At 38.2% G+C, this 21,119-nt stretch overlaps 1 protein-coding gene across 3 annotated transcripts in view; it reads right to left on the bottom strand.

Annotated features, from left to right (window-relative positions):
• Window positions 1–21,119, bottom strand: part of LOC100485014 (merlin) — a 53,204-nt gene that overhangs the window by 28,713 nt on the left and 3,372 nt on the right. For 2 of the 3 annotated variants that reach the window (XM_012957539.3, XM_012957541.3), the window contains exons 2-4: window positions 15,198–15,320; window positions 7,304–7,429; window positions 2,586–2,708 (exon numbers count right to left, since the gene is read on the bottom strand). In XM_012957539.3, coding sequence (XP_012812993.1) covers window positions 2,586–2,708; window positions 7,304–7,429; window positions 15,198–15,287 — 339 coding nt within the window. In that variant the 5' untranslated portion in view covers window positions 15,288–15,320. Of the gene's footprint in view, window positions 1–2,585; window positions 2,709–7,303; window positions 7,430–15,197; window positions 15,321–21,119 lie in introns of those variants that run through there. The other variant, XM_012957542.3, reaches the window with a different exon arrangement.

The raw sequence follows: 21,119 nt of genomic DNA, 5'->3' as shown, positions 1-21,119 counted from the left end.
GCTGCCATATTTCTACTTATTCAATGGCTATGCGCAAGGGAGTTTGCAAACTGTATGTTTATTCATCATGTGTGGGTTTTACTGTTATGGACTGTTCAATGGCAAAAGACTTTGCAGGGTTATGTAATGCAGGCAGTTAGTTCCTAGTTATGAATTTTATTTTGCATACTCAAAAGTTAAGGTTGATGTGTATCCAGAGCCTGGAGTAAGAAAGGCCTCAGAGGTAGAAAAGCCATAAGTGGAAGTCTGGAAGAGGGATCCTATTACCTATATTAGCTAGAGATTAAACATTTAGATGCTCTAGGAGCATAGACAGAGAAAGATTATTTACTGAGCAGATTTCATCCTACTATAGGCCCCCATACACGGGCCGATAGAAGCTGCCGATATCGGTCCCTTGGATCGATTCGGCAGCTAATCGGCCCATGTATGGGCAGAAACGAGCAGCCTGGCCGACCGATATCTGGCCTGAAATTGGCCAGATATTGATCGGCCAGGTTAGAAAATCCGGTCGGATCGGGGACCGCATCGGCTCATTGATTGGGTCCCCGAACCGACTGCACATGGCCGCAAATGTAATCCGATCGTTTGGCCTCAGGGCCAAACGATCGGATTTTTTTTTTTAAAGCAACTTCTTACCCGATATCGCCCACCCGTAAGTGGGGATATCAGGTAAAGATCCGCTCACTTGGCGACATCGCCAAGCGAGCGGATCTTATAGTGTATGGGGACCTTAAGATGTATAGTAAGTTAAAATCCTAGGTGAGATCCTAGGGATCCTAAGAACTTAAGTGCGTAGTCTACCTTGGAGTAGACTAGATACACTGGTTGGAATTCTAGTACGACTACAGTAATTTAGGAGCTATTTGTGTGTCTGGCGATACCAACACTTAATATTGCATTCTAATCCTGTTAATAAATCCCTTTAAGAACCACTGGTGCAGTGATAAACTTCCTGTTATATTGCAAACCGTAAAACACTTTAGGGCTGATTCACTAAAGTGCGTTAAAGTGTGAGAGAAAAATTTTATCGCGTCTAAATTTTCGCCACTTAACGCACGATTCATTATAAGCATACTTGCACTAATTTACGCATGATATTGCATGCGGCATTTACCGCATGCGCGCTAATTAACGCCTATTATTATGTGCGCTAATAGTCGCCACGTATAAATAGTAGCATATAAATAGTAGCCACATATAAATAGTGCATATAAATAGTAGCATATAAATAGTAGCCACATATAAATAGTGCATTTAAATAGTAGCATATAAATAGTAGCATATAAATAGTAGCCACATATAAATAGTGCATATAAATAGTAGCCACATATAAATAGTAGCATATAAATAGTAGCCACATATAAATATTGCATATATATATATGCAATATATTTATATGCTACTATTTATATGCACTATTCATATGTGGCTACTATTTATATGCTAATATTTATATGTGGCTACTATTTATATGCTACTATTTATATGCACTATTTATATGTGGCTACTATTTATATGCTACTATTTATATGCACTATTTATGTGTGGCTACTATTTATATGCGGCTACTATTTATATGCGGCTACTATTTATATGCACTATTTATATGTGGCTACTATTTATATGCGGCTACTATTTATATGCTACTATTTATATGCACTATTTATATGTGGCTACTATTTATATGCTACTATTTATAAGCGGCTACTATTTATATGCTACTATTTATATGCACTATTTATATGTGGCTACTATTTATATGCGGCTACTATTTATATGCTACTATTTATATGCACTATTTATATGTGGCTACTATTTATATGCTACTATTTATATGCACTATTTATATGTGGCTACTATTTATATGCTACTATTTATTTGCGGCAAACTGGAGGCTACATCACTCTAGGGCCAACACAGACTTGAATAAATAACACTGCAAAGTCCATATTTTATTGCCAAAAGCTCATTAACTGTACTTTTCTATAATTATCACCTGCCTCAAGTAGGTGTTAATTTTCGCATAGTCTAATGCTTGTGAATCATGCGTTAGTATTCTTTTCTGCCCGCTAATTAACGCATGCGTTAACATTACCGCATGTGGTTGCGCGCAAATTAACGCATGCGATAATACTGTAGTGAATCGCGCGCTAATTGTCGTGTCTTTTTTACCGCAAAAAAGCATGCAGCAAAAATTAACGCACTTTAGTGAATCAACCCTCTTCTCTCTTATATTGCAAAAGTCTGGACTGAGCATAATGGATCCAGTGTAATACATGTTCTTTCTGAGAGCTATCAAAAAAGTTACTTATTAACATAAGAGTACATAACATGACAGACAGTTATTACAGGTTATATGTAAAACCTATCTCAGGTATATTTTGCTTGGAAGATAGCTATGAATGCTGCGTTATGTGCATTTTTGCCTAATCACAAGACTGTAAATTTATCATAGTTACACTAAGCAGTATAATGATATAAATCATTCATTTCTCAAACGATTAGTAGCCAATAATGTACAGTAACAGGAATTAGTAAAACTTCTGGATAGCTTAGATGTGACTGATTACACTATGTCTTACCTGTAGGAAGAACAGATGACGGGTGATGTCTTGTACCAGTTCCTCAGCAACATTTTCAGGGTAGAACTTGGCTAAAAAGCGGAACTTTGTAGGCTCTTCTTTAGGTAGATCTTGCTGTAATATCTAGAAGAGAGAGTAACAAAAGATACTAATGTTTTCCACATATGATCAGCAGATTAAACTGCCAATTTGAATACAAATTTCTCCCAGTCTTCTATTTTTCCTTATTTCATGAGATAAACCTGATTCTTTTTATTTTAAATGAATCTGGCTCAATATATTTATATTGTAATAAAATACATTTTATAATAATATATGTATATTAAAATTATCTATATTGTGACAGGATTGGGGTTGTATGATATCACTGAATTTGTCATTGTTATGATTGCATCTGATACCTGGGTGGGTTGGGACTGCAGCAATTTGTTATGGTTTAGGAATATCAGGGAATGGCAGGGTAGATGGGGATTTGGTTTAAGGGTGATGGTGCACGTCCCTACTTCAGGCTACTTCACACAATGGGCCACATTCATGAAAACATGAGTTCGAATCCGGAATGGGATAAATTTGGATTGGATACGAAAATTTCTGAAGATCGCAAATATCACGAATATGCTTACGAAAAAATCGTATTAGTCACAATAATATCGTGTTGGCGATCCGAAAGTCACAAAATTTTCGTACCGAACGATTGTAAACAGCGGGAAAACCTTTCCGATTTTTTTGCGCAAGCGTACGAAAAAGTTGCGCGGGCGTCGAAAAAGTTGCGCAAGCGTACGAAAAATTAGGCGAAAATACGCTCGGCTCCGAGTGTTCGTGTCTTAGTAAATCTGCCCCTATGTATGTCTTCCCACCAGTGATTTACATTTTTGCCGGTGGGAAAAAACTGGGGACATACTGTCATCCATGGTAGCACAGATTTATCACTGGCAACATGTGTATCAGGGTTAAAACAGTAGCAACACCCTGCTAAGCACTGTCCCAAGGGACCTGGCAATTTTTAGCAAGGTCTGTCAGCCAAGCTCACCATGTTTCCTGCCCAACATGCTCCCATTTAAACAGGTATGTAAATAGAGCTAGTGCATTTCAAATGCTTATTCTGCCTTTATATATTAATATGCTTCATTAGAGCCATCCTGGTATTTGCAAGGTGAGGTCATGCAAGTGATTTTGACCAAAGCATCATTATTAATTCTTTTAAACACTCGTGATTTAGCTGACAGCACTTAACAGCTAGCTATAAACCAGGTTTAAAAATATGTTCACTGTTACCTAGGTTAAAGGCAATCAGCATAACAATCTATATTTTTTATGAACTATTTTCTTCCATTACCAAATTTAGAATATATACTATATATTCATGCATTCATAAGCACTCACAGAAACTTTATACAATTCAGTGCCTATCATTTAATGTTTATCCCTGATTGCTTTTGGATGCATGAATGCAGGGTCACGATTGGGGGGGAGAGAAAGGGAATGCTGTCCTGACACTAGTCAAATTTGATCTTAAAGGAACAGTAACACTAAAAAATGAAAGAGCTTTAAAGTAATAAAAATATAATGCACTGTTGCCCTGCACTGGTAAAACTGGTGTGTTTGCTACAGTAACACTACTATAATTTATATAATAAGCTGCTGTGTAGCCACGGGGGCAGCCATTCAAGCTGGAAAGAAGGAGAAAAGGCACAGGTTACATAGCAGATAACAGATAAGTTCTGTAGAATACAATAGTGTTTTATCTGTTATCTGCTATGTGCCTGTGCCTTTTCTCCTTCGAATGGCTGCCTCCATGGCTACATAGCAGCTTATTTATATAAATTATAGTAGACTTTCTGAAGTAAACACACAACTTTTACCAGTGCAGGGCAGCAGCACATTATATTTTAGTTACTTTTATACACTTTCATTTTTTGGTGTTACTGTTCCTTTAAGGGGGACCAGCTGAGTAGAACAAAGTTCCAAAAATTGCACGTTACAAGGGGCATATTTATTATAGTGTGTAAGCCAACATCACTTTGTTGATGTTGCCCATAGCAACCAATCAGCAAGTGGGTTTGATGGGTCACCTACAAGTTAGAAGACAAAAGCAAAAATCTGATTGGTTGCTATGAGCAACATCACTGGTGATGTTGACTTACACACCATATTACTAGCATGCATAGAATCAAGCAGTGACAAGGCATAGCAGCATGACTGGGTAAGCAGGAGTGTAGGTTTTAACTTAGGGCAGACTCCATGCAATGAATTAATAAAACTTTAAGTAAATTCCGCTGACCCCCAATTAAATGACTGACTTACTGTATAAGGCCATGGATTAATTATTTTAGTATTTATGTGAACTAATGACATCAAATGTTTTTAATCGGATCTATTAACTTAATTATATGAGCTATGTCCTACATGAGCTTTTCAGCAGTGGAATGACTCATTATTGGGCCCCACAGCAAGATCATTGGGTGAAAGCAGGTATTTTTAGGCCAATCTCCACTTCCGCACCATTCCATGTAGCTGCACACATGCCGAAGCTGTGATTGTCCATGCAGCTACAAGGTGATAAGTATTAGAGCGGATCTGCTTCTCTCCATTTGACTGGAAACCATAGGCAGAGAGAAGCTGCGGAAATGCTCCATGTGATCGGGTCCTTACTAACAATATCAGTTGTTTTTATATTGTATTTACAATAAAAGTATGTTAACTATCAAGCATGGAGAATATTAGTAATTGTCTGTAGGAGCTCGCCTGTACAACACAAAAAACAGTTATTATTCCAAGTGAAAATATTGTATTTTGAACTTATTTTATCCCTGTAGAAACTAACATTAATACAACAACAATATCACTGAAAAACCAGAGACCTGGAAAATACATTGAAAAAAAAACCTAATGACATTGTAAGTAACAGGTAAGCTAATCAGACTTTTATTATTGAGTCATTTACAACATGTTTGGCCCCATTTTTAAATGTGTTTTGTGCTCTGTCGAATGCTTTTATTGGTATCAAATTGATATTGCCATAGCAAGATAAAATATAGGCAATGCATGAATATAGGCAATGCAAGCTTTAAAAACATCTATGGTATGAGAGAAAATACGAAACCTACAAAACATCTCTGCCATGCCTTTGAGCCATACCTGGGATCCCTGCCAACATATTGTGGGCTGTGTTACCATTCACAGCCACCACCTACTTGCAAGACAATGACTGATAGTTACTAAAGCTTTGTAAATAATGCTGCATTGACAGGGAAGGAAACAAAGCTAAGGGCACTATCAGCTCTGCATACAATTCAGCGACTGTACTGTAGTCATTTTTTTGTGCATGAGATCAGTTTCCTATGGCTTTGATGCATTGTTAGGTCAAAATCAATCACAGACATCCCCAAGCAGCATTGTATGTTAATAAGCCTTTCAGATGAAGGGTCAGTGATATAGCTTTAGGCAGTGGCTCTGATCCTAATAGTACACAGGCCTTGTCCCTTGTGCAAAAATACCTCTCACATGAGCAAAAAAACAAATGCCTGAAATTATCTTTCCATGGAAGAAAAATAGAATTGCTGCATAAGTGTCAGTAGAAATTGTCATGTAAAAATGCCTCTTTCCACATTTTATTGGCATCCTTATGGCAATTTAAGAAGGGGCTGGATGGATTCTTAGCAAGTGAGGGAATACAGGGTTATGGGAGATAGCTCTTAGTATGTAATTCCAATTGTATTTAATGTAAAGGTACTTTGAGTGTTTTGTCACCCTTGGCAGAGTTCGGAGGGGGCGATAGAACCCTGTGTGATATATTTAAAATTTTATGTACCACAAAAAGGCTTCCACAATTAGGTAACACATTTTTTTACCAAGACAACACAACTGTACACAATATTGTGCATTGTTTGAGGCAAAATAAGACACTATACTGATAAAGGTTTTATATTAATAACTAACATTTTTTTTTCTTATTATTTGCCTTCATACTGTGTAAAGGGACATTCATTCATTCAATTTGAATATACAGTGTACTAAAATATTTAGAAAATGGCATTGCTGCAATGGCTCCAGACAACAATGAAACCAGCCCTCTAAGCATTCTTATTACTCCCTTCTAGATTTGTACAATACCTTGGAGCAGGTCTCCCCAGACTTCTTAGGCCCATTGAACACAGGGTGTATTCTCTGCAGTCATTTGCTTAAAGTAATCTTCATGTGGCAGCCTGTAAATTACTGTTTGGGCACTTCTTTAACCTGCACTTTTTAGCTGGCAGAGAAGCATCTGAATACAGCCTGTCATTGGAATAGCAGGCTTGTGTAAGTAAAATCACTTTGCTGTTTTTTCAGGGAAAATGTAGCAAGACCATCCCTCAAAATTTAAAAAATGAATGGGATTGGCACACCCTGTCTACCTTGAAAAAAAGTAATCAAAAGATGTTGTAAGCAATAGAGTTAATGTACTGTTGTCAGTTTAGTTATAAGCCTTTGCAGGGAATATCAGTTTTTAGACAATGTCAGAGAACACCATTATGGCAACCCCACTCCTGCACAGAAACTTATGCAACACCACCCACCAATTGCCTGCTAGCTATTGCCCAGGAGGCTGGAAGACGTAAGGATCCTAGCACCCCCTAATCCCCCAGAATCACTGTGCCCTAGGCATGTGTTTCTTTTGTCTACTCCTGCCATGCATTAAAAGATAATTATTTGTTTTTCGTGGCATTGCCATTGCTTACTTTCTTATCTAGCTTCAACCAAGTGTCCATCCCATTTGAAGTAAACTGTAGACCGAAGAACCAAGACTCTTTTAAGCCCAATGTTTCACATGCCAAACCAAACAGGACTGAACCTTTCCAGTTCATCTGCAAACAGAAAAAGAATAACATAAATCAAAATGTACAGTATGTTCAAGATAGTAAAAACCTTAGAGCTGTTGCCATCACAAGGATTATTTAGCTTTTTTTGTTGTCAATAGAAACAGAAATATATAACTAAAGTCACACTTTAAACATCCAGATTGATTTCATATACTCCAATGATGAACAGGTAATTGTGGCAGAGTGCCCATTCTTTGCACACAGCCTTCAGCATTACAGAATGGCTGCTCCATTTAGGAGCACAGAGACCTGTGGCAGCCTTGATAGTGCTGCCTGACTTTGGCAGCGCTACATTTATGAGAGGCAAGTAGGGATGTAGCGAACCTCAAAAAAAAAGTTTGCGAACCTGTTCGCGAACTTCCGCCGAAAATTGCGAATATTCGCGAACTTTGCGAACCCCATAGACTTCAATGGGAAGGCGAACTTTAAAAAATAGAAAAGCCATTTCTGCCCAGAAAACTGATTTTAAAGTTGTTTAAAGGGTGCCACGACCTGGACAGTGGCATGCAGGAGGGGGATCAAGGGCAAAAACCTCTGAAAAATTGACACACGCCGTTTTTCGAAATGATCGGTAATTTTGCGACGTTTTCGTATTTTTCGGCGCTTTCATAAAGTTATCGTAAGTTTTGCGACTTTTTCAGAGCTTTCGTAACGTTATCGTAAGTTTTGCGACTTTTTCGGAGCTTTCGTAACGTTATCGTAAGTTTTGCGACTTTTTCGGATCATTCGTACCGTTATCGTAAGTTTTGCGACTTTTTCGGATCATTCGTACCGTTATCGTAAGTTTTGCGACTTTTTCGGATCATTCGTAACGTTATCGTAAGTTTTGCGACTTTTTCGGATCATTCGTACCGTTATCGTAAGTTTTGCGACTGTTTCGGATCATTTCGTAATGTTATCGTAAGTTTTGCGACTTTTTCGTACCGTTATCGTAAGTTTTGCGATTTTTTCGGAGAATTCGTACCGTTATCGTAAGTTTTGCGATTTTTTCGGTGCCGGCGAACCCAAATTGCGAACATCACGAAAAGTTCGCGAATTTGCGGACTTGCGAACACCCGATGTTCGCGCGAATTAGTTCGCCGGCGAACAGTTCGCTACATCTCTAGAGGCAAGGTACATATACGTACCCCCACCCGTTATCGCATTCAGACATACAAGTTAGGGAGCAGCAGATAATGCAGATGGCAACAGGACCTGCAACCCCTGATGCTGCAGTCTGCACCTCTTGCTGGATACTTTTAGACTACAGCCAGACCAGGGGAATAAGTGCATGCTGAAGGAGCACTAATTTAAGCAGTTCTTAAATAAACCCTATGGTTTGCATATTTTTTAAGAAAGGAGATGAATGACTTCTTTATGCTTATATAGCTCTCCATACAGACACAGATTATCAAGGCTTTTGATCAAAGTACATAGATTAGTACTGCTTTTATTGAACCATAATTTATGTTTTGTTGTATGTTTTGTGTGCAACCATCAAAGGTGATAATCATAGTGCTATCTATATTTATATATGGCATTCTACACCTGCACAATTGTGGTTCACCTTTATGTTAACTGGTAATATGTTATACAATGCCCTATTCCTAGCAATTTTGCAATTAAGTTTGTATTAGTTATTTTTTTAATTATTTGCAATCTTCTTCTGCCTTTTCCCAGCTTTGAAATAGGGGTCACTGACCCAAGAAGTAAATAATTATTGCTCCGTGGGGATACAATTTAATTATTATTGTTACTTTTTATTACTTATCGTTTTATGCTGGTCCTCTTCTATTTATATTTCTGTTTCTTGTTCAACCCACTGCTTGGCTGCTAGGGTAAATAAGACCCTAGCATTCAGATAGCTATTGAAATACCAAACTAAAGATATTCTGAACAAAAAGTTAAATAACTGACCCACAGTTTTCTACAATTTATCAGTTGGGCAAGTCTCCCCCACCCAAATGGCATCCTTTCTACTGCATATATCCCCTTGTTTTGCTAGCACCATCACATTTTCCTAAAGCAAATAGTAGCTTTCACTGGGTGGACATTTTTCCTCTGATACATTTTAATCTACAAACAGCATACGTTTCATCAAGAATACAGGCTCACACAGGCAGAACTGTCTTTGATAAATGTTCTGTTTTGTTTGAGCTGAGCTCAGGAGAGGAGGTTAGGAAAAAAATTGAAGCAGACAGCTAGAGCTGAGTTTATATGGGAAACAGCAATGCCATCCCTTCACTGGCTGTTAGACTGGATAGCGTGTTCAGTAATCTGAGCTTAGAACAACTGAGCATGCCCACAAGCCAGAAGTCAAAGCAAATTCCTGAGGGAGGGGGAGAGTGGGTTACAGAAAAAGAAGGAAATCTAAGTGATTAAAGGGATGCTGCAGCCTTCCTATTAACCTCATGACAACCAGTGTGGCAGGTATTGAAAAATTTCAAAGAGGCTGTTCACTGATTAAATTTTTGTGTGTGGGGTTTACATGTCCTTTCCCTGCCAAAGACGTAGGTACTATGTCGTTTTAAAGAAAGCAGTTATATGCCAACGACGTAGTACCTATGTTTTTGGTACTAGTGTAATTCTCTGTGCCCCCAACCCCCTCGGCAAGGAGCCAAGGGGGCTGGCAAGTTGGTCCAGCGATGCATCGCATCGCAGGACCTATCTACAAGCAGCAGACTGATCGCACACGTCTGCTGCTTTTCACGTCTGTTCCCCTGCTCCTTGCTCCTCCTAGCTCCGCCCACGCACTTCCTGTACTGCGAGGACTGCAGAGAGGTCTGCCTGCCTGCGATCCCTGCTGGTAAGTGCTCTTTATTTGCCTAATACACACACTTACACACATTTACAGGCATTTACACACATTTACACACACACCTACACACAATTTAGCATACTTTTTTTTTCCGATTTTGCACACTCTAGCACACTTTAGCACAATTATATACACACTATCACACAAATTGTAGATGTGTGCACACATGTATACACAATTTTTTGTGTATACAAAATTTTTTTTTTTTTACCCCTTTGTCTTTAGTTTTTTTCCCTAAAAATGTTATTTTGACAGCCTGACTATTGGATCTATTATTCTAACCACTAATTACACTGTCATGTGACTTATGTTGTTGTTTCATCGATTTACACAATTTTTGTGGTTTTATTGCATTTTTATCCCTGTATAACTGTTCCTAATCTGTTTTTAGCATAGCTTTGCCATGCGGTACTTTGGTGTAGAAAAATAACTTTACCTATTTTGAATTCCTCAGAATGTGTATTTGGCAGGTGAGAAATCCATATGCGCTATTTTCATTTTGGGGTCAGTATATACCGCAGACTTTGGTATATCTATGCATATTGGGCATCAAACTGTTCAGTAGGCCTTAGGTGTTCCTATTTGGGGTGACCTGCTATTGTACGCAAGAAATTGTGTGAGATAAATGCGGCAAATTGCAATATTTTTATGCGATTTTCTGAAATGTCATAAAAACCACTAACTTTAGGAAAGCTCTGCAGATTGGTACTTTGGTGTAGAAAGGACTCTTTACCCTTGTTGGATTTGTCAGAATGTGTACTTTCCAAAAATATATAGTTTTCTGGGGGTCTGTGTATAGTTAGGGGGTCTTATGGCACATAATACGCTGACAGGGGGCTCTGTGTGCAAAAGCTGAGCTGGCAGGCGAGAAATCCATATGCACTATTTTCGTTTAGGGTTCAGTAAATACCACAGACTTTGGTATATCTAAGCATATTGGGCATCAAACTGTTAAGTAGACCTTAGGTGTTACTATTTGGGGTGATTTGCCATTGTATGCAAGTAATTGTGTGAGATAAATGCGGCAAATTGCAACATTTTTATGCGATTTTCTGAAATGTCATAAAAACCACTAACTTTAGGAAAGCTTTGCAGATTGGTACTTTGGTGTAGAAAGGACTCTTTACCCATGTTGGATTTGTCAGAATGTGTACTTTCCAAAAATATATGGTTTTCTGGGTTTTTCTGTACAGTTAGGGGGTCTTACGGCACATAATACACTGTCATTGGGATTTTTTTGCAGAAATTGAGTTGGCAGCTGAGAAAATTCCTATGCACTATTTTCATTTGGGTGCCTCTGTACACCACAGACTTTGGTAAATCTTTGCATATTGGGCATCAAACTGTTCAGTAGGCCGCTGGCATTCATATTTAGGGTGATGTGTCATTATATGTGTAGCCCACTTATTAAATGGTTGTGGCACTACCTGTTGATATGTCACTATACTTGGCGCTTTCAGGAGTCCTGAGCCCCGCTTACTATGGGGGAAGCAGGGATTTCTCTGATAAATGGCGTGCCTCCACCCAGGGCTCTGCTATGGGAGAACTACAGCTCCCACCCTGGGAATTGATGTAGTGTATTAACCCCTCAATAGGATCCACTGACTGACGGCTGATTTGGCCCTCCCTGGGGTAACTCCTTACCAGTTGTAGTGGTCCTGGGTACACACACACGGAATACAGCAGATTGCAAATGAACAGATTGATCTTTATTGGGCAGACCTCTCCAGGAGTGTATCATCAGACAGTCAGGGCACATCCACAGGTTACATCATAGCACAAGGAACCTCTCTCAAAGGTACCCAGGGTACTCACGCCAGAATGATCTCCTCTAGGAGGTCCCCCCGGTACTACACGCCAGGAGACCCTCTCTTAGGGCTCTCCCCGGTACTCTCGCCAAGCAGACCCTCCACAGAGACTCACCCCCGGTACTACACCCAGGAACTCTTTACCCTTTCTCTTGGAGACTATCTCTCCCTTACCTACACACTGTGTGCCCTAACTTCCAGCTGATGTAATGCTGGTAGGATCTTAATCCTCTACACTCCTGGAGGGGCAATGCGGCCCATTCTTACCTACCACTCCCTACATGGCACTCCTAGAGTGTCCTAACACAGGGAAACTACTATCCAACTGGAGCTCCTCTCTGAGAGACTCCCAAACTAAGATGGCTCCCAGCACATGGCTGTTTCCCATTTTTTATAGGCCTATGCACCACCCTGTGGCCATAACCTGAACTGTGGGGATACTCCCCATTAACTATAGATATACCGACTATACACATTGTACCTTAACCATTACCCTCCCGGGGCCTATCCTAGGGGTATCCATCTTGTGGGGCCTATTTTACCAAACCCCTACATATGTAAGAAATGCTGTAAGATAAATATGGCAAATTGCAACAATTTTAGGCCTTTTTCAGAAAAGTCATAAAAACCATCAACTTTAGGAAGGCTTTCCAAATTCGTACCCTACATTTCTGCAGCTTCTACCCCTCATAAAACTGCCATGTGTTTATGAATTAGGTAAATGTAAGCCATGAAATTAGTGTGCACAAGGTATATTTTGGGGTCTCTAAGTGCTATGTGCTTTGATAAACCTATGTACAGTGAGCATCAAACTGTTCAGTAGACCAGTTTGATGGGGTTCATATTTAGGGTGTTTTATCTTGGTTCAGTTCTGGGGTTCATATTTAGGGTGTTTTATTTTGGTACCTAATGACCTGTAGAAAATAAGATGCTGCATAGTGGAAGTTTTGAGGTGATTTTTGGAAATGTCATAAAAATCGTCAAACTTAGGAAAGCTTTGCAGCTTGGTATTTTGGAGTAAAAAGAAATGGGTACCCATTTTAGATTCAGGGGGATGTGTACTTTCCAAAAATATATGGATTCCTGTGGTGAGCGTACTTTTTTGTAGCATTATCCCACAAAGCATGTAAATGTGTTGATTTTGCAGAAGCTAAAATGACAGAAATGAAAGTACATATGGGGGTATAATCACATTGGGGCCCCTACATGCCACATACTTAGGTAAACCTATACATATTTGGCATCAAACTGTTCAGTGGACCCCTGGCGTTCATATTTAGGGTGTTTTATCTTGGTACCTAACACTATGTGGGAGATAAGATGCTGCAAACTGGAAGCTTTGAGAGGATTTTTGGAAATGTTTTCAAAATTGCCAACTTTAGGAAAGCTTTGCAGCTTGGCACTTTGGAGTAGAAAGACATGGGTACCTATTTTGAATTCAGGGGAATGTGTACTTTCCACAAATATATGGCTTTCTGGGGTGAGCATACTTTTTGTAACTTTATTCTACATAAAATGATGTAAATGTGTTGATTTTGCAGAAGCTGAAATGACAGTACATATGGTGGTATGTTCACATTGGGGCGCCTACATGCCACATACTTAGCTAAACCTTTACATATTGGGCATCAAACTGTTCAGTGGACCCCTGGCGTTCATATTTAGGGTGTTTTATTTAGTTACTTTATGACCTGTAGGAGATAAGATACTATAGACTGGAAGCTTTGAAGCGATTTTTAAAAAAATTCACAAATTTTGATAAAAACCAATAACTTTAGGAAAGCATTGCGACTTGGTAGTTTGGAGTAGACAGACAGTTCTACCTATTATGGATTCCTCAGAATCTGTTCTTTTTAAAAATGTATAATTTTCTGGGTTAAACCTTCTTTTGTGGAATTTTGGCCTTGAAATCTAAAGTATGCAGCTTTCTTGAGCAGTGCTTTGGAAATTTGGTAGTGTACTGCTGGGAGTTTTTGACCTATACAAGTGAGAAATCTCCATAAAACTATATATATTTGGTATTGGCACGTTCAGGAGACATGGGACTTTCCAAATCAGTTGTAATTTCATGCATAAACTAATTTTTGTTTCTGGTGCATGTGTTTATATTATGGAAAATATGATTTTTTTTTCATTTTTTAGACATTTAGAAGCCTATATCTTGTTACAGAATTGGAATTACACAAAAATTCTACCATGTTTTAAAAGCTTAGGTTGTCCTGAAAAAAACAATATATAGTTTAGTTTATATAGTATAGTGGGTAAACTAAAAGTCCCCCCGAGGAAAGGCCCCTAAAGTGATACAGTGCAAAATGTTCAAAAACTGTCTGGCAGTAGAAGTTCCGCTTTGTCCAAAATGGCTGGCAGTGAAAGGGTTAAAGGGGAAAGCCACCCAAACACAACTTGAGTTTTTTGAAAAGTAAACATAATAAGTAAGAAACTTTGCAATATACATCAATTAAAATATATGCAGCATGCTCATGACTTTTAAATGTAATAATATGGTTTGGAACAGTTACCAAAGCCTGGCTCCTGTTCTCCTGCTGATTTGGCTACTGTGGCATTCAAATAAAATGTAACAGTAGCTGACTGTCCTCAGCCTGCCTTCAGCCTGCATCCTCCAAATCCCACAATCCCTTTACTCATGATGTTAATAGGGAAAGGAACATCCCATTGCAATGCACTGGCATTGGTCTTTTATTCATTGGCTTATGCCTGTGTTTTTAATTCTAATTTAATGTTCAAATGAAATAACCAAACAATTAGGCAAGTCCCTAACAAACTAAAATTACATTTCATTAGTCGAGGATATGAATTTAGTTCCATTTTAATTTAATTCATTTATATTCAATTTGCTTAGATATTGGACACACATTTACCTAAATGTGACCACCACATATGTTTATAATACACTGTTACTGTAGGGATGCAAAACTTGTATCCACTGAAATGTTCTACACAACCACTTGGACCATTTTTATAAAGCTTTTGTTCTGTAGTGTGCCATTATTAAACTTCTTTGCTGCTGCTTTGTATAAAAGTCATTTCTTTAATGGACTGGGCAGTATCTGGCATTGCCATTTTCTGATATGGATGTGTTTTTGTTACCGTACCTGTTTTGTATTGCTTTTCTAGTGAAAGAACTCACCTCACAGGTTAATTCCATCTCAGAATCCATAGTCATAATTTTAACTCTGAAATTTTTCAGCTGTTTTCTAGTCAATCCTCTAATGGACATGACTAATGAAGAGTCTGCACCTCAACATAAAATCTACAAGATAAATGAGAAAAAACAAAAGCAGTCTTTAGATGTTTGACAGTTAGCAGTATTGTATCAGTCATATATACAGCAGAAGTAAAAATGCTAGGTAGGAATAGAGATGACAAATCTATCAATACCATTAAATTAAGTAGTAACGATAAAGGCTTATTCAAAATACATATATCCACCTTTCACAAACATAAACAGCCAGAGCGCGTATGTGGAAAACAAAAATATATCTGATAGTGCAAAAACGTTTACATAAAAGAATTATAAGTGAGACTTCCACCCAATATAAATAGAAGGTGCTCAACTAATGTATAAAAATCACCATGTGCAGTAGTATAAACTGCTTACCAGATGACAATGTTAGCAGGCCAAATGAAAGAGTCGTATCCCAGTACATATTTCAACCAAATGAATAAAATGTATCCAAGTGCAGATTGCACTTCCTCAATGAGGCACAAAGAGAGAAAAGCGGCAAATGGTGCAATATTATTTATTATAGGAAACTGCTAAAAGCAATATAACTTACGGAATGCAGAAGAAATACAGGTGCTTAAAAAGCCCAATGTGTTTCGTGTACTGTCGGTACAATTCCTCAGGAGCTCAAGTGACAATAAATCAAATGGTCGCATCACCCCAAAGTACTACTTATATAGCCCTATCACATAGGATAAGTGCCATTTCCCACGTGTGGGACCTTTGTCTGACATTTATGATGTCACTTAATATCTGCTTATGAGCCCACTGGTATTTAAAAACTGGGAATGTCTTAAAAGTATTGAGACATGTCTTAAAAGAACGCGTAGGAGGAGCATAGCACCAAGTGTGTACGCCCTAATATGGTAACCAAAAGGAGAGACTGTACGGAGATACCTTAAACAGCGTTACTAGCGCTGTCAGTTAAAGTAAAAGTAAAATTGTATCAGTCATATATACAGCAGAAGTAAAAATTAAAACAGTAAACTTGAGTTGCATGCTAGGTAGGAATAGAGATGACAAATCTATCAATACCATTAAATTATGTAGTAACGATAAAGGCTTATTCAAAATACATATAGCCACCTTAATCAGGGTCAGACTGGGCTGGTGGGGCACAGGGAAAAAACATGGTGGGCCCAGCCGGTTCTCCACCGTTGATCTCCCTCCCCTGATAACGCTAAAGATAAGTATAATGTACTTGGGGGAAGGAGCTGAGCGGGTCTCTGCACAACCCTGTCCAACCATGACGCTCATGACCACCAATTATCATTTTGGCCACTGGGTGTTAATAAGATATATTTTCCTTTTAATCATAAGCTAAGGTTGCATTTTTATTATTGTTGCCTGTAGTAAACATGAGTGACAAGAGCAATACATTATATTCAGCAAATAAATTATCTTGCTCTAAAGACCTTGGGATGAAAATTCATCACAACTAGTGTGTATGAATCTTATTAGTTATCAGTATCCCTGCTGATATAAAGAACTCTCACACCCCCATTCATTTCATGCATTTAGAAACAAGAAATATAAATTATATTAATATATATTTTTTATGCATAAGTAAATGCATAAGCTAACCTATGGAAGCACTATTAAAGAAGGAAAGGTAAAAACTAAGTAAGCTTTATCAAAAAGGTCTATGTAAATACAACCATAAGCACTCAAAGAAAAGCTGCACTGAGTCCTCTATCAAAAGAAACACAGGATTTCTTGTCTCCTTTTTTGTAAACATGTTCTTAGGGTATCTGACTTCCTCTCTCAGAAAAATCCTTCATTCCAGGTGGCCAGAGTCTGGGCCAGAGTCTGGGCAGTTCTCTCCTCTTCCCCCTCTCCTGCTCCCCCCTCCCATAAGAATTCATAAAACTCGCTCCCCCCACCTTTAGGAATGTGTAATCTGAGCTATAACAGCTAAGCTGCAAGCAGGAAGCTATGAAGACCAAGCTAAAATGGCAGCTGCAATCTTAAACAAACAGAGAAAGCTTCTAGGGCTCTTTACTCTAATATACTTTAATATAGCATTCTAGGTGGCACTAATGTGGCAAATCTGTTGGCAGTAAAATTCCAAAATGACTTTCCTTCTCATTTAATCCTACTGTGGCTATAAGGGTGCTAACTAAAGGTAACCTTAAAATCTGCATAGTTTATGTAATCTTGTATTTACTAAGCTATAATTAAAAAAATAGCACACATGCCCAGTAACATTTCTGTTTAACACTTTAGAGACTACATGCCAAACTGCTCAGTAAAGGTCCAACAAACTATAACTTAACTTGGTATCTGATATTCCGCAGCCCTTTTGGGATTGTCCAGCTAAACACAGGAGAAGTGGAAAGTATAAATGCAGCTGTTGTTAGGCCAGTCAAGGAGCCCCAATATATTTGGGCCTTAGCCTCCAAATATTAAATTGCTTGTCCTACGTTCTCCTATGACATTTATATGAATAATATATACACTATATATATAATATTTCTAGCCTCCCAGTTACTTTACTTTATGCCCCTAATTTTATTTTGTTATAATACAGCTTCCTCTGCACATGTACTTTGAATATGTTAGGGATGCACCAAATCCAGGATTCGGTTCGGGATTCCACCAAGATTCTGCGTTTCTCAGCAGGATTTCGATTCAGCCAAACCCATGCTCCTGGCTGAACCAAATCTGAATCCTAAAAATCACGTGACCATTTGTCACGTAAACACGGAAGTTGAAAATGTAACCCTTCAGTACCCTAATTAGCATAAGCTAATGAAGATTTAACCCTTCGGGGGTTCGCACGAATCCAAAAAAGTGGATTCGGTGCATCCCTAGAATATGTACATGTATATGGAGAATGCATTTGCCACTCTCCAGAGGAAAAGTAAAAAAAATCTAGCTTCATTAAAATGCATTTTCTTTGATTATCCATGTAAGTTAAACCTAAGTAAAGTGTACCCACAGGCATATAGTGATCATGTAAAAGCCTAGCTGGGCAAATACTGTCCTGCAGTAAGAGCTGCAATGTCATTGTCTTGAACAAGTTGAAAAGGTTCCATTGAGTCATTTCATTCAGTAACAAGTTAAAGCTCGTTCTAGTTTTGAAAAGAACAACTTTTCTTTGCATTATTTATTCTTCCTCTTGAAAAACAAATAAGAGTAGATATGAGCTACATGTTATACAGATAATTACGCACAAGCACATGTGTTCAGTATATACCAATATTATTTAATTTAGTATAATTTTGTATTTTTATTATAAATACAAACAGTTGTTAGTTCCTGTGCATTACATTAGCTACTATTTTACAGTGTTAGTTCCTGTAAATTACATTAGCTAGTACTTTACAGTGTTAGTTACTGTACATTATATTAACTACTACTTTACAGTGTTACTGTACATTATATTAACTACTACTTTACAGTGTTAGTTACTGTACATTACATTAGCTACTACTTTACAGTGTTAGTTACTGTACATTATATTTACTACTACTTTACAGTGTTAGTTACTGTACATTATATGAACTACTACTTTACAATGTTAGTTACTTTACATTACATTAGCTACTACTTTACAGTGTTAGTTACTGTACATTATATTAACTACTACTTTACAGTGTTAGTTACTGTACATTACATTATCTACTACTTTTCAGTGTTAGTTACTGTGCATTATATTAACTACTACTTTTCAGTGTTAGTTACTGTACATTACATTATCTACTACTTTTCAGTGTTAGTTACTGTACATTACATTATCTACTACTTTTCAGTGTTAGTTACTGTGCATTATATTAACTACTACTTTACAGTGTTAATTACTGTACATTACATTAGCTACTACTAGGCAGTTTGTAAATATGCTAATCAGTAATGCTAATGTTACAAATGTCATTAGTGTCATTACAAATAACAGAGGTCCCAACGAAGTCTAAAATTTCCTTATAGGAATGAATTACATTTAAAGAAATTATGTGCCTATAAATATTAAAAGAATAATTAAATAAATACAAATACAGGTCCTTTTCAAAAAATTAGCATATTGTGATAAAGTTCATTATTTTCTGTAATGTACTGATAAACATTAGACTTTCATATATTTTAGATTCATTACACACAACTGAAGTAGTTCAAGCCTTTTCTTGTTTTAATATTGATGATTGTGGCATACAGCTCATGAAAACCCAAAATTCCTATCTCAAAAAATTAGCATATCATGAAAAGGTTCTCTAAATGAGCTATTAACCTAATCATCTGAATCAACTAATTAACTCTAAAAACCTTAAAAAGATTCCTGAGGCTTTTAGAAACTCCCAGCCTGGTTCATTACTCAAAACCGCAATCATGGGTAAGACTGCCAACCTGACTGCTGTCCAGAAGGCCATCATTGACACCCTCAAGCAAGAGGGTAAGACACAGAAAGAAATTTCTGAACGAATAGGCTGTTCCCAGAGTGCTGTATCAAGGCACCTCAGTGGGAAGTCTGTGGGAAGGAAAAAGTGTGGCAGAAAATGCTGCACAACAAGAAGAGGTGACCGGGCCCTGAGGAAGATTGTGGAGAAGGACCGATTCCTGACCTTGGGGGACCTGCGGAAGCAGTGGACTGAGTCTGGAGTAGAAACATCCAGAGCCACCGTGTACAGGCGTGTGCAGGAAATGGGCTACAGGTGCCGCATTCCCCAGGTCAAGCCACTTTTGAACCAGAAACAGCGGCAGAAGCGCCTGACCTGGGCTACAGAGAAGCAGCACTGGACTGTTGCTCAGTGGTCCAAAGTATGTCATTCGGAAATCAAGGTGCCAGAGTCTGGAGGAAGACTGGGGAGAGGGAAATACCAAAATTCCTGAAGTCCAGTGTCAAGTACCCACAGTCAGTGATGGTCTGGGGTGCCATGTCAGCTGCTGGTGTTGGTCCACTGTGTTTTATCAAGGGCAGGGTCAATGCAGCTAGCTATCAGGAGATTTTGGAGCACTTCATGCTTCCATCTGCTGAAAAGCTTTATGGAGATGAAGATTTCATTTTTCAGCACAACCTGGCACCTGCTCACAGTGCCAAAACCACTGGTAAATGGTTTACTGACCATGGTATTACTGTGCTCAATTGGCCTGCCAACTCTCCTGACCTGAACCCCATAGAGAATCTGTGGGATATTGTGAAGAGAAAGTTGAGAGACACAAGACCCAACACTCTGGATGAGCTTAAGGCCGCTATTGAAGCATCCTGGGCCTCCATAACACCTGAGCAGTGCCACAGGCTGATTGCCTCCATGCCACGCCACATTGAAGCAGTCATTTCTGCAAAAGGATTCCCGACCAAGTATTGAGTGCATAACTGAACATAATTATTTGAAGGTTGACTTTTTTTTGTATTAAAAACACTTTTCTTTTATTGGTCGGATGAAATATGCTAATTTTTTGAGATAGGAATTTTGGGTTTTCATGAGCTGTATGCCACAATCATCAATATTAAAACAAGAAAAGGCTTGAACTACTTCAGTTGTGTGTAATGAATCTAAAATATATGAAAGTCTAATGTTTATCAGTACATTACAGAAAATAATGAACTTTATCACAATATGCTAATTTTTTGAAAAGGACCTGTATATACAGGTTTAGGATCTGCTTGGGACCTGGGGTTTTCCATATAAGTGATCTTTCCATAACCAATTATTTAAAAATTAAATGATCTCTAGACTGTTTTGCCACCAACATGGATTTAGTTAGTGTAGGGGCTGTGTACACTCAGGCTGTAGAAGCCAATACAGAAACTGGAATTAACCTGGGAAAAGGGGAGAAGCTGTGAGTGAACTATCTGTCCAGGATGTAGGAACCAAGTAGTGGGGAACT

This window comes from Xenopus tropicalis, chromosome 2 (assembly GCF_000004195.4).
Source record: "Xenopus tropicalis strain Nigerian chromosome 2, UCB_Xtro_10.0, whole genome shotgun sequence".
Classification (NCBI taxonomy): Eukaryota; Metazoa; Chordata; class Amphibia; order Anura; family Pipidae; genus Xenopus; species Xenopus tropicalis.
Note: the sequence above shows the minus strand (reverse complement) of the source record. Positions and strands in the feature narration are given on the sequence as shown.